This window comes from Mastomys coucha, unplaced genomic scaffold, assembly GCF_008632895.1.
Source record: "Mastomys coucha isolate ucsf_1 unplaced genomic scaffold, UCSF_Mcou_1 pScaffold15, whole genome shotgun sequence".
Taxonomy (NCBI): domain Eukaryota; kingdom Metazoa; phylum Chordata; class Mammalia; order Rodentia; family Muridae; genus Mastomys; species Mastomys coucha.
The window spans coordinates 23,582,879-23,599,610 of NW_022196897.1; the positions used below are offsets into that span (position 1 = coordinate 23,582,879).

A 16,732-nucleotide genomic window follows, 5' to 3' on the forward strand; every position below is an offset into this window, starting at 1 on the left:
CCCCCCACCCCATACACCTCAGGGTAGGTGCTCAAAGGCCCAGCTTCCCAATGGCAGTTGTGGGAATCCTGGACCACTGAGATATGCAGAGAGGAAGAGAGAGAAAGAGGAAGAGAGAGAGGGAGAAGAGAGAGAGGGACAGAGAGAGCACAAGCGCACACAAGTGCAGAAGTATGGGGCCTGACTAGACTTCATTACAGAGAGAGCACAAATGCACACAAGTGCAGAAGTATGACTGGCCTGACTAGACTTCATTGGGTCTGATCTTGAAGCTTTAGCCCTTCTCTCTGGGCCTGCTAATGCCTGACACTGTAGGTCTTTGGGGTGGGGGGGTCCTTCGGCATAGGAACCCCCATGCTGAGATGCTGTGGCCTTGGGTAACCCCTGTGCATTGTCACCAGCCACACCTGTCCTAGCGCAAGCCTAGGCAGGTGTGCCATTTGGAAAGAATAATGTGCAGGTCTGGGCTGGCTGTGAAGCTGGGACTCATGGTCAGGCCCACGGGGAAGGAGGGAGGCCCTACACTGGTGGATGTGGGGTGCGGGAGACCCAGGAGGAAGGATCCTGGTGCTTCAGCTCTAGAGAAGCTTCTGTCAGCATGTTCGCCCTTGGCTGGGCTCTCTCTGCTGTTGCTTATGGAGCCTGAGTGTTGTCCCTCCCAAGAGAGCTTCACAGCAGGCTCCGGTGAAGCCCTGGAGTTCTGGCACATGAGGATGCACACCCATGAGTATGCATGTGGGTATGAATGATAGGCTGCACGGGAGTGTATCCATGTATAAACGTGTGGGTGTGCATAAGTGTAGTCATGTGCCCATGAGTGGGAGGGGCTGAGGGAGGTGGCTTGTGTGCAGGGCGGGAGACAGGCAGGGCCTTGCTTTGGAGCTGGCTGCAGGCTGGCATCGATGCCTCAGGATCGGCAGGTGGAGAGAGAGAGCCACTGTGAGAGTGTGGGTCAGGGAGGCCTCTGGGCTGTTAACTAGATGGCCCTGACTCAGCGCCTAAAAATAATACCAGATCCCACACTGCACTAGAGAACATGCCAGGCTCCTTCAGCCTCATGAACTCACTTCAGCCTCCCATAGCCTGTGAGGAAGTGGGTTCTGATTCAGCCTTGATTTGTCTTCAGGGATGTGTGTTCTAGAACGAATGTGGGGAGGCTCAAGGCTGGAGTTGACTGAACCAAGATGGGAATTGAATCCTCAGGCTTCTGTGCTGGCTCCGGAGATGTAGGATGAAGGGAGGAGTTATTAGCCTTGCCTGTGGCAGGGGCTCCGAGAGAGGGCGGGTGGTGGAGAGCAGGCACTCCAAGGACAGCTGACATAATAGTCACTTCTGGGAGTAGGGGCTTTGGAGTCTGCCCTTGGTAAAGGGAAGGTGTCCTGAAGTAGAGAGGGCAGGGTGTCCGTGGGTGAAGACACACTAGTGGGAAGCCAGTGGGGATGCTTGCAGGGCCTCAGATACACCACACAATACAGGCTCCTTTGAGAGTCCTCTCAAGGACAGTCCTCAGGTCAAAGGTCATCCCCAGTCCTGCATCTTGCTATTTTTTTTCTCTTGTCCAGACCTCCTGCCAATTCTCACTCCTCTTCTCCCTTGAGCCTAAGATGTCAAAGTGTTGGAGGAGAGGAAGACAATAAAAATGAGATGTGGTTGCCAAGGAAACTATAAAGTAGAAGCTGAAACTTTACAGAGCAGGAGGGGGAGGAGACCAGACACAGTGACTGGCAGGGGGCGGGGAGCTGTGCTAAGTAGGGGTTGGTGTGGGGTGAGGGAGGGTTCTTGTGGTCTGATGAGGGGCCTTATCTTCTGCCTGGGCCTGAGCGTTTGGGTCCTATGCCACCTGGAGAGGCCAGGGCTTCCCTGCAGGTTTTTTCATAATCCTGTCTGAAGTCTGCTGTCCTGACATGCAAAAATGACGTGACCTGGGACTGGACAGCTTACAAGGCAGCTTCCCACGTGTTGCTTCACCTAGTCACGTGATAGTTAGTCCTGGGAGGAAGCCTGTCTGTGGAGCAGAGTTGGGAGTCCAGCCAGTGAGTCAGGGGACTGGCCCCATATAACACAAAAGGTGAGGTTGCAGCCCTCGGGTCGCCAGCCCTAATCCTTTGGCTCTCTCTGCCTGCGCTGCTCAGCTTGGAGCCCTGTGCCCCCTGCAACTTCCAGATCTTTCCCCTCCTTCAGTATGCCTCCTCCCCCATCCTCAGGAAGCCACCATCTGCTAGCAGTACAGCCTCCGGGAAGCTGACTGTCTCCCAGGCCTCATTTTCCTAGTGTAGAATGGTTACAACTGGCCCTTTGGCTTCTAAGGGTTTTTGTGAAATTGAAATGAGACCGTACATTTGGATGCTGGCTCCAGCGCCTTATGTCTCTGCCGCATCTGAACCTAGAGCGCTGCCTCAGCCTATGTGGGTCTGGGTGCAGGTAGAAAGAAGCTGAGTCTGACTCCTGCCTCAGGGCAAGCCTTGAGAGACCCATGGGCACCAGGACTTCTCAGCAGATAGGTGAAGGCAACGGGGAGGCAAGAGCAACGGGGTCCTGCCCAGGGAGTTCAAATGAGGGCCTCAAGGTTCAGGTCTGAAATGAGCCCCTGAGTGACACATGGCTCCTGGCCTGTGTGGAATGGGAGCCAAGCCTTCGATTGCTCCTGGGAGAGAAGCAGTGAGCCAAATGCATTATTAAATGGCAGAAAGGCGGCACTCTTGTGAAAGATAATGGGGAAGTGTATTTGATGGGTTATGAATCATGGAACGAGAGGAGGAAACAGAAAATTTCTGAGCTGTGGTGGTGGTGCAGAGCCTCTAGCGTGGCTTTGCTGAGTGCTCAGGGGGTTCATGATGCCCAGGGCTGGGGGTCCGAGGGGCTCCAAAGCATGCAAACATGTATGCACACATGTACTGAGTAGACCCACTCACCTACCAATTGACATCAGTGATGTGACTTTCAGCATTGGGGCCTGAGGTTGCCAGCATGAGCCAGGCAGGCAGGGATCTGACCCTAAAGGAGAGCACAGATGTGCAGCAGAGACAGATGTAGGATGAGTCTCACTGCACAATGCACTGAGAAAGAGAGTGTGCCTGGAAGAGGAGGCTGGTGTGGAGCTGGCAAAGGAAGGAGTGGCTTTTGTGGAAAGGCTGGGCGAGTGGGGATCAGTCAGGCTGCTTGAGAGAGGTAACCCAGAAAAAATGCCCCAGCAGGCCTGGGGTTAGCAAGAGGGTTCTATACCACTTGACCACTCTGCTTGCTGAGTGCATAATAGACTCTAGATAGGACAGGGTGGCTTGTGTGGTGGGAACAACTGAGGGCTATGGCAATCTCCAGAGCAAGATGTGGTGCCACCACGGCCCCGGGTGATTTCAGTGAAGATGGAGTGGTTAATAGACAGAGCTAGTCAAAATTCCAAGAGTCACATCTAGGACTCAACCTTGCTTGAGTCTCAGGGAAACTGCAGGAGGGACTGACCAACGGGGACTGGGACAAGTGGATGACAGGGGGCTGTGGGGAGGTAAGAGATTGAGGCTGGCTGTGGTGATAGCCAGTGACGACTGGCTAGGACCCAACCTGGATACCCTCAGCCTTGTTGCTAAAAGGCATGGATTTGCAAGCAGGCCCCGCTCCTTGGTAGTCAGCCACCTGGGGACAGGTACTTAGTAACCTGGGGACAAAGGGCAAAAGTTACCTGGGCAATACCAGGCTCTAGCAGGAGACAGGCTGTAGAAACTGAGTTTCTGTTACTTCTGTTACTTGCCAGCACTCTGCCTATGACTGAGTCCTGCCTGTGTCCACCCCAGAAGGCTTTATAAGGGCTTTATTGAATAAACACTGCCTGGCAGGGAGTGAGTACTGTACTGGGCTCATAAGTGAGGACTGTGTGACCCTGTTCATGGCATCCCCACTGGGCCTTGGTTTCTCCAGGCAAGCTTGACATCCCGTGGGCCAGCTGTGTTCAGCTCAGGAGGACGGAGACCAGATACATGGCCAAGCTTGGCAGTGCTGTCTTGGATGAGACTGTGTTCCTCCTAGTCTTGTAAGGGAACACCATGCCCATCGGAGCTGTAAGGGGATATTTTAATCAGCCAGGACCTGGTCAAGTCAGGGAACACAGAGACCAGGACAAAGTGGGCCAGTCAGGGTGCTTCCCGGCCTGAGCTGACCTGCTGGGCTCCTCAGTGGGGGGCCTGCAAACTATTGTAGGCTTCACTTGGCCCTTCTCTGCTGTGAGGTTTAGAAACCTTGCCTGCCTGGCCACATGGGGCTGAGGTAGAGAAAGCACTGCACATTCATTGCTGCTGGGAGCTCCATGAGGTTTAAGACATCTTCCAGGAGCCCACCTCCTGTTACAGGAGAGTCTTGGACCCTGGGTGGTCCCCAGTCCAGCATGGGGCTTGTGTCTGTATTCTCAGTGCCTGAGCAGTGAGGCAGAGTCTCTAGGAGTGTGAGGAAGTTCTCATTCTGCAGAATGAGACCTTGTCTAAAAGAGGAGAAAAAAAAATCAATCCAATTCCTGGACCCTTCCCTAGACTGGCTAAACTAGACACTGAGGTGGGCCTGGGCACCTGCATTCTAACACTCTCCCTTAGGCCATCCTCAAGCCCCAGGATTGAAGAACAAGACAAGGATTTCGTCTTAGGGTGACACAGCTGGCAAGGGGAGCAACACACTGGCTATGTTCCTGGTTGCTGACTAGTTGCTGGGCTGACTGGACCTTGAAAGAGCTCACAGGTTGCAGAGAAGAAGGGAGACTATATAGGCATAAAACCAGTGTAAGTGGACTCAGAGAGGAACACTCACAAAGCTGAGGTCAGAGGGAGCAGGTTCAGAAAGCTCTGGCATTACCTTCCAGCTTCCTGGAGAAGAGGAAGGGACTACGGTGTTTAAGGGGCTATATGGAGCCCTGAAACCTAGGATGTCCCTGGTGCAGGGTGCAGAGAGAATCAGTGGCACTGAGACTGTATCAGGGCTCTTGCCTTTGTATTCTGGGCTTTTAGGGAAGGCTAGCCAGAGGTCAGCCCCCCTGCCTCAGCATTATAGTCAAGTGGGTTGGGAGCCAAAACATCTGCTCCTTGTGGAGCCTGCAGCAGTGGCTTGTTGCTGGGAATAGGGAGGACCCTGGGGAGTCCCCAGTCCTGTGCCCTGGCTGGAGGGGGGGTGGCCACAGAGTCCCCCAAGACCTTTTTCAGCTTCCAGATGTGGAACACAGCTTCCCTGAGAGAAGAAGTAATGATTTCCTTGATTCTGAAGGTATGACAGAAGTGGCTGGGCAAGTTTTACCTCCTCTCATGCCCTCTGGGTGGTCCTGAACCATGCTCTCTTCATATTCATGTGTGTCAGGCATTAATCACTAGAAGAGATTCATCTGGGCAAATGTACAGGGTAGGCCATGGGCTTGCTGGTCTCTAGGGTGACCTTGAACTTGTTTTCCTTGGCCCCAGACTTTGAGCTTCTTCCTGTTTGAGCAGGCAGTGAAACTGTAGGGCCCGCCCTTCCCCTTACCCCTGGTAGAATTTCCAGGCAAAATGCTGTTCCCAGGGTGGGGGCAGGCCTTCATTGTTCTCACTCTCAAGGGGACTTGAGGGGTGAAGGCGGCAAGAGGCTACATTTAACCCCCTCCTGGTCTTACTATGCCAGCTGTGATTTCAGGGGCATCCCCAGGAAACAGTCGTGGTTCCTGTGACTCTGGCCCCTGCTTCAGCACCGTCAGTGGCTCCTACCTACTTCCCTCAGACACTGAACACAGACACTCATTGTTCACAGCCCTTAAAGTGTAGCGGGACCAACAAGGAAGCAAGAGCTGTGACCTGGAGATTTGATCAAAGACAAATGGCAAAGGAAAGGCATTCACTCACTCACTCACTCACTCACTCACTCACTCACTCACTCACTCACTCAAAGGCTGACTTCCAATCAGTCTTATAAAGAGTCAGGAATGTACCCTGGCCTGACAGCCCCAGGCTGCCATGGGAACATAAGCCCTCCAGCGGGACAACCACATGTCACCTGGAAGAAAGCCCAGGTCCTGAGAAGAGAGGCAAAGTCACTTGCCCCTGGGCCTGCAGCTGCCTTTTGAGAATGCAGGCTTTGATCCCAGCTTCCTTCCCCTGTCACATTCATCAGACACTGAGCACTGTCTGCACTGGGACCTGGCTGTGAAATGGGACTAATAAGGCCACAGCCCTTGTTAAAGTTTGGAGGGAAGCAATTAGGAAATGCCCAAATACACAGATAAGAGGGTTTCAGGAGGCCCAAAAAGTTGAAGAAAATAAACAAGCAGAAGCATATATCCCAGGTGACTGGGGCAATCTGACCTGAGCTAAGGCAGTCAGGGAGCATGTGCCGGCTGGCCAAGGCAGAGCACAGTAGCTAGAGAAGATTCATCCTGGTGGGAATGAGCTGGAGGGACCAGCATATGCCTGGGGTGGACTGAATTGAGCTGGCCAGTGATTGAAAAAGAGTCATGGCGGGGGGGTGCATGCCTGCGAGATCTTAACTGCTCAGGACACTGAGGCAAGGGGATTGTAAGTTTGAGGCCAGCTTGTGCTGCATAGCTGGACAACTTAGAATTTTAGTGGGGAAATAAGTAGTGGGCTGGAGTTCTTGTTCACTCGTAGAGCTCTTAGGCATAGCATGTGCTAGCCCCTTACTTGCCCCCCTCCCACTGCCAAAAAATGGAGTTCTTAGAACTAAATCCCTCATGATTGAGTGATGCTGGACCCTGGAATGTATTCCTGAATGGGCAGCTCTACACGCTGAGGCCTGCCTACTTTATGAGAGCCAGCCCTTTCATAGTTGCAGAGGGGGACCAGAGAGGGTCTGTAATTTATTTATAGTAGCCTAGCTATGCAGTGACAGAACTAAGCCTCAAGACTGGATGTAATAATACCTGGGCCCCAGGGGGTGCAGCCTGGCCCCACCCTTATTTGCATACTTTTCCCTGTCTCCCCTCTTGATCACTCCTTCATGTATTCAGGTCTGCCCCCAGTCCCCACTGTATCCTTTGCTTCTGCCTCAGCTCTGCATAGGATCACCATTGATGTTTCACTGGTTCCTCCTCATGGCCTGTTCCTTATGCTGTTTCCCTGTCCCGGAATATACCCTGCCATCTCCCTTGTCAGCTCAGTATATAGCCTTCTAGCTCAGTGCATATGACACCTCTTCCTCACAGCCTTCCAGGATTTCTCCTCATCTCAGTTCTCTCTGCTTGGACTTGGAGTCAGATGGGTTTCTCTACTTCTTTGCAGGGCTGCCACCACCTCACCTAACCTTGGGTCTGCTCTGAGGGTGGGATCTGAGCTGGAGGAGCCTACAGATAGATATGTGGTCCACTGTTCTCTGTAACTCTCCTAGGAAGTCCAGAAAGGTGAAGAACTGCCCTCAGCTCCCCCTCGCAGCAGTGGGTCTCTTACTAGCAGCCTGGATGAGCTGACTCCTTACTCCTTAGCCCATGCTTTTGCATCTCCCATCTGGGCTCAGAGTCAACTACAGTGCTGGTTCAGCTCTCCCCTTCCCTGGGCTTTGTAGGGGTGCACTGAGGCTCCTCCCTTGGGAACCCAGCCCTGGTGAGGAGGGTGGAGGTGCTCTGACCTCAGGGGTACCATATGGCGCCACCTCTGGTGGCCTGGTACTCTAAATCCATCCTTGTTCAAGACGCTGGAGCCCTGGAGCCTGGGCCCTAGGTGGGGCTGCCTTGGGACCTACCTGGAGCTTGGCAGAGAAGGAGGTAGCTTCAGGCCTGGCCATCTGAGCTGACAGGAAGCACAGGCTTCAAGGGTTAGGGAGGAGGTGAGGGCCAGGGCTTTGGTAGAGTGACTTTCAGAGCCACAGGACTGAAGCCTGAGCTTTGGGGGTGCTTCTGAAGTGGGAGCCCAGAATCAGTTGCTAGCCTTCTGGTTCAGTCAGAGAATGAAGAGCAGACTGGGTAGCTCCAGGCCAATGTTGGCAGGTCATTTCTTCCACTCAGACTGAAGCGCACTGCTGTGTGGGAGAACTGAGGGCAGGTATCTCCCTATAACTGGGGATTGGGTGCTGGATTTGGGTGCCTGTAGATTAAACAGAGCCTTCTGTGGGAGTCCAGGCCAGGTCCAGTCACCCTCCAGTTGCCTTATGGACCTTAGGATAGGCTTGCAGGGAGAATGTTTTTAGATACCCATAAAACCTCGGGGGTGTGGGCTCACCCTAGCTAAGGTCGTTTCCATGAGGCTCAGGGATAGTGACAGAGGCCACACACCCTGTCAGTTTGTTCTGGTTAGACCTAGGGCCTCTTCTAGAACCTCACCCCTGTCAGTATTGGGTAACTTGTTTGAAAGGCACTCATATTCTTGAGGCAACCTGTCTGTGTGAGTTCAAAAGTCCAGGCCTGGCTGGTCCCTAGTTCTTCCTGTATGGAGAGGGAGGGTGAGGGTTGGTCCATCCTGGGACCTTACCTGCTCTGTGTCAGCCATTTCCTAGAAAGGATGCCATTAAATCTGTGGGTGGCTTTTGGGAAAGAACTTGGGGGACACAGTGGATGCTTAAGGTGCTCAAGCAGAACCTCCTTCGGTGGATGGTCTGTGCCTTCCTGTGGGCAGATGGAACCAGGCTCTGCTTCCTCGCCATGTCTCCAGTGGAGTTCTTTCTTGTTCCTGGTCCAGCCTCATTCCTGAATAAACAGTGGATGCAGGAAGCCGTCATTGCCTGTTAGACAGACAGCATCCTGAGGGGGAAACTGTGACCTTAACCATGAGTGCTCAGGCACCTCTTCCAGACCTTGCCCAGGGCTCTGTAGAGTTAGAGGTGGATCCTGGATTAGGAGACTGATGTGTGTGGGTCTGCCTGCCTAGGGACTTCCCCTGGTCAGTGCTGCCTACCCTGGTGTAGACAGGAAACCTGACAGGTCTGAGCTCTCCAGACACCATTGTAAGGGGCCTGGGGCTGTGAGAAACTTGCTTCCTCTGTGCTCAGTTTTCTTCTGTCCCTGGAAAATGCTAGCTCTGAAGGAAAGACCTGGGCTATTGCGTGCCCTCATGCACATTAAGTCTTATTCAGCCTTAAGACCTTTGCGACATCCAGTCCCCTAGGTTCAGATCCTGCTGCAAGCCCTGTGATCTTAAGAAACTTACTCTTTCTTGTCTCCAACATTATTTTGGAAAACCAGTGAGCCAACTGACTGCTAGAGTCACCGGTAAACCAAACTATTGAACGATTTAACGAGTGATGGATGGTGAGAGCAGGATCTGCTGTGAATGCTAAGGTGGGTCAGCTACCACAGTTAGCATTAAATCCAGACTCCACCTTCCAACAAGCCCTAAGTCAGGCTGTGACCCTGCAGTTTCTGGTCTCCCCTCCATGTATGGTTGGGGTGCCTGTATAAAATGTCTGTGCACCATATGCATGCCTGGTGCCTGAGGAAGCCAAGTGAAGGTCAGCTGGAACTGGAGTTATAGATGGTTGTATGAGGCATCTTGTGGGTCCTCTGGATCAGCTGATGTTCTTGATGGCTGGGGAGAGCTCTCCAGCCCCAATACTTCCTTCTGGGTGCCAGGGTTTCCCTCTTTGCAAAATGATCCCTGTGTGAAAGCCAGGTCCTTCTGCTGTGTGTTCAACTGATGCACCCCATGACTTGTCCTAGCATTCCATCGGCATTGTTAAACTTTTTGATGTCAATTTTGGTCGCCTGTTCCCCTGTCCCTTTTAGCCTTCAATCGTAATGTCCTAGTAAGACCCAGGACTGCACGGGGCTGGCCCTGGCCTGGTGTTCAGTGTGCTCGGTCTTTTAGCCCAGATCTAAAGCCATTGTCCTTCTTTCTTGTGGGTGGGGTGAAATTTGCTGTTGGTTTTCTGTCCAAAAGAGAACTCTTCCAGTCCATTCCTGTTAGGGCTTCTCCAGAGCCTGGTGGCAGCCATTCTATCAGTGGGACAAGTGGCAAAGAGCCTTTGGAGGCAGGTGGGAAGAAGGATGGCTGCTTTGTAATAATGAACTTGGTATTCTAGGAGTGCCTCGGGGGCTCTCCTCTCCTTCCTCTTCTTCCTTTTACACGTATTTATGGTGTTTGTGTGTGTGTGTGTGTGTGTGTGTACACCCATGCATGCCACTGCAAATGTGGAAGTCAGAGAACTTGCCAGAGTTGGTTCTACTGGGAGGAGGGGAGGTGCTCCAGAGATCTAGTTCAGGTTCTCAAGCTTGGCAGCAATTACCTTTACTCTCTGAGCCATCTGGTGAGTGTCTTGAGGGAGGGTGAAAATGATGGTGGGGGCTCCGTGAGATCTGATTTGGAGAGTCCAGTTTCCAGGCTGGCACTCACTGAAAGGGCTCATTTCTAGGCTCCATGCACTTCTACTCTGATGAGGCCTGCTTATCAGCTGGGGGAGTTGGAGACTACAGTCTTGCACCAGCACCCAGTCGATGGAGAGATATGTGTCACCTCTTCACTTAGGAGTCCCTCTGGAAGTGGGCCAGGGTGGCAGTACAGGGCCAGAATTTCTGCAGGCACCCAAGCTGCTGGATGGGTGTGTGGGGCTGGGGAACCTATCATCGATCCACGGAGGCAGTCCCTGTTGTTAGGAGTCCTCTGCCAGTTCAGGAAACAGTAAGGAGGTGGGCAGTTTTCAGGTGCCCTTCCCCCAATCTGGTCTCTGCCTGTGGGGGCTGTTCTCCTTAGAGGGGAGGAGACCACACGGGGGTCCTGCTCACAGGAGGAGGGTGAAGCTGCAGGCTCTTGAGAAGGATTGGTTCCAGATGCTCTGCTGGGATGCAGGAAGCAGCTTTTGTCTGCCTGCTGGTTCCAGGGTTAAGACCAGGACGGGTGGCAGGGAGCCAGGCCTTTCCCTAGTCTCTGAACTCCCTCTCGGCCACCATTTTTTCTCAACACCCAGCATAAATGTCTCCAACCCCCACCATGGCCTGTAGAAGTGCAGGCATGGCGGCAGTTGGTAATGACTCCTTTCCCAAGGCCAGGAGTTTAGAAGCATGTGGTTCACCAGATGACTCTGAGCCAGTGGGAGGTTTGTAGTGTCTCCTTGTAGCAGGGAAATTAAGGCATAGAGGAATTGAGAGACTGAGGCAGAGACCAGGCTTTAGAATTCTGCTGTGTACATACCCGGGTCCTAAACTTTAGATCTACTCCTTCAAGCTACCACACACATCCTGACGGCTGCCGGTTTGGGCCGTCAAGAACATTGGCCAGGCAGCCTTGGGACTGTAGCACCCACAGCAGGCTCAAAGGGAAGCAAAGTGGGTCAGGTGCGTTGACACTAACTTTGCAGGTGGAGACCTCCAGCTTCTAAGACTAGGAAGGATGGCAGTGGAGACTATTCATCCCCTGAAGTGCTAAGGTGTAGCAGGGTGACTCTGCCCACAACTGGACCTGGAATCTGGTGACTGGGTGCAGACTATAGTAATATCCTAGTTGTCTCCTGGCTGACAACCCTGTTCCAGAGGACTGAAAGGCCGCGGACTCTTCTGCAGCTGGGTTTGGAGACCTGCCCTCCCCCTTACCCTCCAAAGTCCCAGGATGGCGCCTGGCCTCCAGCTGTGATCCAGCACCCCCACCCTCTCTACTGACCTAGAGGCCCTCCCTCCTAGACTGAGGAGCCAGGAAGGGGGCTTCCCCTGTAAGGAGAAAAACCTGGCCTGGATTGCTGCCTAGGCTACCCTACCCCACTTGAGTTTCTCCAGTGTCTATCCTGTCCCATTTCCCTTAAGAGTTCATGCAACAGCCGTTGGCCAAGACCATGTGCCCTTGCACTTTTTGTGTGATCAAGGCAAGTCTTTCTCTCTCTCTCTCTCTCTCTCTCTCTCTCTCTCTCTCTCTCTCTCTCACACACACACACACACACACACACACATCTTTTAGGTCCTCAGTTTCCCCTTCTGAGCTTGAACTGGTAGGTGGTGTGGTCTTAATGCAAGAGATGAATGTTGCTTTGGGGGGAAGGGAGAGAAAGGGAGGTCACCTAGGACCAGGAGGGGCAGGGACTCCCTGTAGAGAGGGTAGACCTAAGAGGAGGGGAAAAGGAGGCAGGCAGATTGCTGGCCATTTTAAGAGAAGGACAAAGATGAGAGCTGGCAGCAAGTAGGGTTGAGAGGGGGTGATGAGTGGTAGGCGTGAGACTGCGGTGATTTGATTTCTGCAAGATTTATTTCTTTCTTTTTCTTTTTCTTTCTTTTTTTTTTTTTTTTTTTTTTTTTTTTTTTTGGTTTTGCGAGACAGGGTTTCTCTGTGTAGCCCTGGCTGTCCTGGAACTTGCTCTGTAGACCAGGCTGGTCTTGAACTCAGAAATCCACCTGCCTCTACCTCCAAGCACTAGGATTAAAGGCATGCGCCACCATTGCCTGGCCTTTCTGCAATATTTCAGTTGCTTCAAATACCAAAGAGAGATGGTTGGGCTGGCTTGTAGCTGTTATGCTCGAGAGAGCCATGGAAGTTTCTGGAACTGCAGAATAACTTGGAGAAAGTTTTTCAGCTTATGGTAGGAGAGGCACTTGGTCATTTCTTCCCCAAGCTTCAGTTTCTATTTGCCACTGTAGGGTGGGGATCTTTCTGCCTTCAGAAACTCGCTAATGCTACTAAAAATGTCAAAGGGGAGGAAAAATTCAGGCACCTCTGGTTGTTTATGTGGGAGATGGGGCAAAGTGGTTTGGCAAAGCCCTCTGGTTGCACAAGTGTGCCTTTTATTCTATGTGTGCTTGAAATGTACACATTAATCCTAATGATATGAAAGTAATATTTTTATCAGGTGGAGACTGCCTTCTGTAAAGAATAGCTAGAATCTTAGGCAACAGAGACAGGCAGGACTTCGACTTGACTGAGGGGTATCTGCAGAGCTTTGTGCTGCTGCTCCGGTCTGCCCATGTTTCAGTCCAGTCACCCCCTTCCTCGGACTCTAATTTCACGTGCCTAGCCTTGGTGTGTACGCATATATACATGCACTACTGCACCTGTGGCTCCAGGCACCCCAAGTTGGATGTGGAGTTTGAGGCATGGCTGTCGAGTATATGATGTTATTGGGGTTCTTCCAGCGGGACAGGGCACTCTCGGGCCGCGTCGCCCCGACGACTCCAGGCCAGGATTTTGCCCGCACTGACTTTCCGGGCGGGTGCCAGCCCAGCCTCCCGGTCCCGGGCCCCTGCGGAGGGGCCGGCTGCTCGGGGCGGGGCGGGGGAGGCGGAGGAGGAGTTGGAGCTACTTTGTAGGGCAGCCTTGGTCTCGCCTGCTTCTGCACCAGAGCGCGGGAGAGAGTGCGGGGCGCCCGCCGGGCGGTCCGGAGCGGCCGATGGGGCCCGTGTGAGCGCCCAGGCCTGGCCCGGTGCCCGGCGGGCGGCAGCATGTCCGCCGGCGGCAACGCCAGGAAGAGCACCGGGAGGCCATCCTACTACTACCGGCTGCTGCGGCGGCCCCGGCTGCAGCGACAGAGGAGCCGCTCCCGCAGCCGGACCCGGCCAGCCAGGGGTAGGCGCCACCCTGACCCCAGACCCTAAGTCCCTCGCTACCACTGCATCACCAGCGGATGCTTTTGAGACGCCTAGGTCAATGTGTGACCTCATCTGGTGCTACTGTGACTGTCCCACCCCCATTGCCCCAGCTTCTGTAGATCCTTCCTCTTGGGGGAAGCGGGGTCCCTAATGTTCCCCATTATACCAGGAGCAATGAGAAGGGGGTCTGATGTGTAGTTCCTCCGAACTTCCCAGAGAGCAGGCCGTATAAAGTAGTTGAAGTGGCTCTTGACTTGCCTTCACTGACTGGTACTCAAGCTTAGCCTGCTTCCAGTCCTGTTTTGCTTCCTCACCATTTGGATGGAGAGAGCCATGTTTATAGGGGCCTGGAGCTCTCTGAGTGGTCCTTGGAAGGGTACCTCTTTCAAAACGGGGAGGGAGAAATGCAAGCCTTGCCTCGTGCTAGTAATAAGATCTTCATCCAGAGAGGCCCTAGTGCTTCTGGCTGACTTGGGCTGGGCTAGTCAGTAGTGAGGGTCAGGGGCTTCACACAGGGGCTCTGCCCTGGGTTGTGGTAAGGCCATAATGCTTCTGTGGCTTCGGCCCACTGAAGGTGGCTGTGATGCAGACGCTGGGTTAGTTTACATCATAAGGTTATCTGGGGCATGAGAAGCCTGGCCCTGGCCCAGCTTCATCGAGGGCAGACTGTGCCAGGTCTGGAGAGGTGTTGGTGTGGGAGTTGCCTCTTGTTTTTTTTAGGGTAGGGTCAGTGAAGCAGGCAGGTGGTATGCTTTAGTTTACTTCCCCCACCCGCACCCCCAAGAGCGGAGAAGAAGTTCCTGCCCCAGTGGTAGAGCCGAGCAACAATGTACCGGGTTTATTTAGGAAGTACTGAGTTCCCTGTGCACAGAGTTCAAGTTTAAGCTGTCTGACTCTGCCCACAGGTTTGTGAATTAGTCTGAAGATTTCCAAAGCATGTGATATTCCCACCCTTTGCCTTTGCTGTGCCTAGTCTAGGGAACCAGAGACTTGGGTTCAAACCTCAGTGAATGGGCCGATCACCTCACTTTCTGAGCCTTTGTTTTTCTTGACTGCAGGGGAAGGTGTCACTGTGACAGATTCTTGCTGTGAGGATGGGTTTGGGATGACCATCCAGTCGTGGTTCAGCTCTCCCAGGGCCTTTCCCGTACCTCCCTTGCTCTTTGGTGTACTCTCTCTCCTGTACTTTCCTTACCTCAGGTGCCCAGAATGACCATGCCCTCTTCTGTACCCAGAAGAGAACATGGAGAGGCTCCCAGAGGATGGGGCTCTGCCTCCTTGTCAGCTAATGAGGCCAGCGAAGATCAATGTTCAATGGATCAAACTTGTCTGAGCTTGGCTCCCAGCTGTGTCCAGCTTTGTTTGCTCGCCTGGAAGGAACTCAAGGTTTGCTGAAAGTGGGGAGGAGACTAGCCCTGATGGAAATTCTAGTTGGGGAAGTTAAGGAAGGTTTCAGAGAGGAGTTGACAGTTGAGAGAGAGTCTGCTAAGTTGGTGGGATTTCCTTTGCTGGGAGTGACTGACTCAGCCCTAGGTCCAAGTCCTACTTTGAGAAAACTGTCTTTCTGCCAGCTGTCTCTCTGAGTTTCAGAAATAGTGACCGTTGCAACAGGGTCCTGCCTGGGAAGCTAGAAGCCCGTGCCTGCAGCTCAGACAAGTTATGTGTGAACTGTTGCCCTTTACCTGGCAGGAATGGACAGCCTGTGTGTATGCCAGAGAAGGGAAAGGGAAAAGCCCTTGGTGTAGTTCCTCCTGTGTGGGGACATAAGACAGCAGACCTGTATAGTGAGTTCATCCTGCATGGGGACAGAGACAGCAATGTGACCTGGTAAGGACTGAGCAGGTGTGAGGGTGGGCAGAATTGCGGGTCAGGGTGCAGGGTGGCCAGAGGCTCCTTGTCCATCTTCTACTAAACTCACAGCTTGGATTCTGTTGCTCTGGCCACACTTTCTGTGGGCAGGTTGGACCAGGGTGTGCCTGCTATTAGGAAGCCACCCTCAGGTATTGAATCACTTGGTGTTAGTTTTGGCATAGCTAGTTGGTCCCCTGATGGAAGCCTTACCTAAAGGGCTGGTGGTAGCCCCTGGCTCCATCTCTGCCTCACCTCATTTTTGTCCTAAGTAGGGAGGGAAAAGGAACATAGGCTCTGCGTTCAGAAATAGGAAGCACGGAAGAGTTGGTAGCTGTTTGTGGAGACCCACAGATGGCCAGGCAAGGTATTAGCCAAGCCATCACCTCCCACTGGGGGTGGGCTCACTGCCCTCTAGAGCATCATGTTGTTCTTGGCAAAGCTGTGAGGGACAGATAATGCCTCCAGCATCCCAGGGTTACACACTATGTACACCACTAAAAAGGGTCTTCTTGGCTTTGGTTTCCTCACCTGAAGGTTGGATGGGGTGGACCTTGCAGTTGTGTGGAAGCAGAGAGCCTCATAGGATGGAGGCGTCTGTTTTGCTGTGTGGCCCTGGACCTGGCTTGTGGATTTGGGTGGCTTGTCTCCAGAAGGGTGTTACCAGTCAGGGTGCCTCACTTCCCCATTTACTGGTATCAGGAGAAAAAGCAGCTTCCTTAGAGAAACAGAGCACTCCTCTAACCTCAGTAAGCCCTGGCCTGTCATTCAGTACATTCAAGCCTAGTCACAGGGCATATGGAGCTGAGCGGTACCTGTTCCCAGACTTATCAGGAGTGAGTCCTGTTGGCTGAAGAGACCTGCTCATTGAGGTCCCTGGAACTCAGGGCCCTCCCCGCCGCCCCCAGCATAGTACAGTGTTTAGTGCATGAGAGGGCTATTCCTCAGTCTGCTTTGTATGAACTGGTGTCAACATTGGGTCCATTCCAGGCTCACAAGTCTTCCCTTATGTCAAGGGATCCTGTTCTGTTGCCCCATAAGCTTGGATACTCCTGGTGCCCACAGTAATGCCCGGGGAGGTCTGGGGTTTTCTGCATGCAAGTCCTGATGCTAGGCCTTGCTGGGTGCTAGACATTTGGCCAATACTTTCTTCTGGCACGACTAGGTTTTTTCTTAGCCTATCTTCACTTTCCAGGCTTGCTGCTGTGTGTCCCAGCCCTACTTGGGCCTCTGTCCCTGCAAGAACTGCTAGAGTCCATCTGTGGGGTGTCAGGAGTGGGTCCCAGGAACCTCTCAATATGCTCTGAAGAATGTATACCAAGAAGGGCTAGGGCTGACCCATGGAGTGTGGCTTCTCACACTAAAGCTTAGAGCATAGCATCCGGATCATCTTGGAGTCCAGACGGGTGCACACACCATTGCTGAGCTGGGTATGTGATT

At 53.1% G+C, this 16,732-nt stretch overlaps 1 protein-coding gene across 9 annotated transcripts in view; it reads left to right on the forward strand.

Moving 5' to 3' along the window:
- The window catches only part of Dab2ip (DAB2 interacting protein), a 179,422-nt gene that overhangs the window by 54,558 nt on the left and 108,132 nt on the right, over window positions 1-16,732 (forward strand). For 2 of the 9 annotated variants that reach the window (XM_031370018.1, XM_031370023.1), the window contains exon 1: window positions 13,177-13,421. The exons of 5 other annotated variants lie outside the window; for them this stretch is intronic. In XM_031370018.1, coding sequence (XP_031225878.1) covers window positions 13,298-13,421 — 124 coding nt within the window. In that variant the 5' untranslated portion in view covers window positions 13,177-13,297. Of the gene's footprint in view, window positions 1-13,173; window positions 13,422-16,732 lie in introns of those variants that run through there. 2 more of the 9 variants (XM_031370024.1, XM_031370020.1) reach the window with 2 other exon arrangements.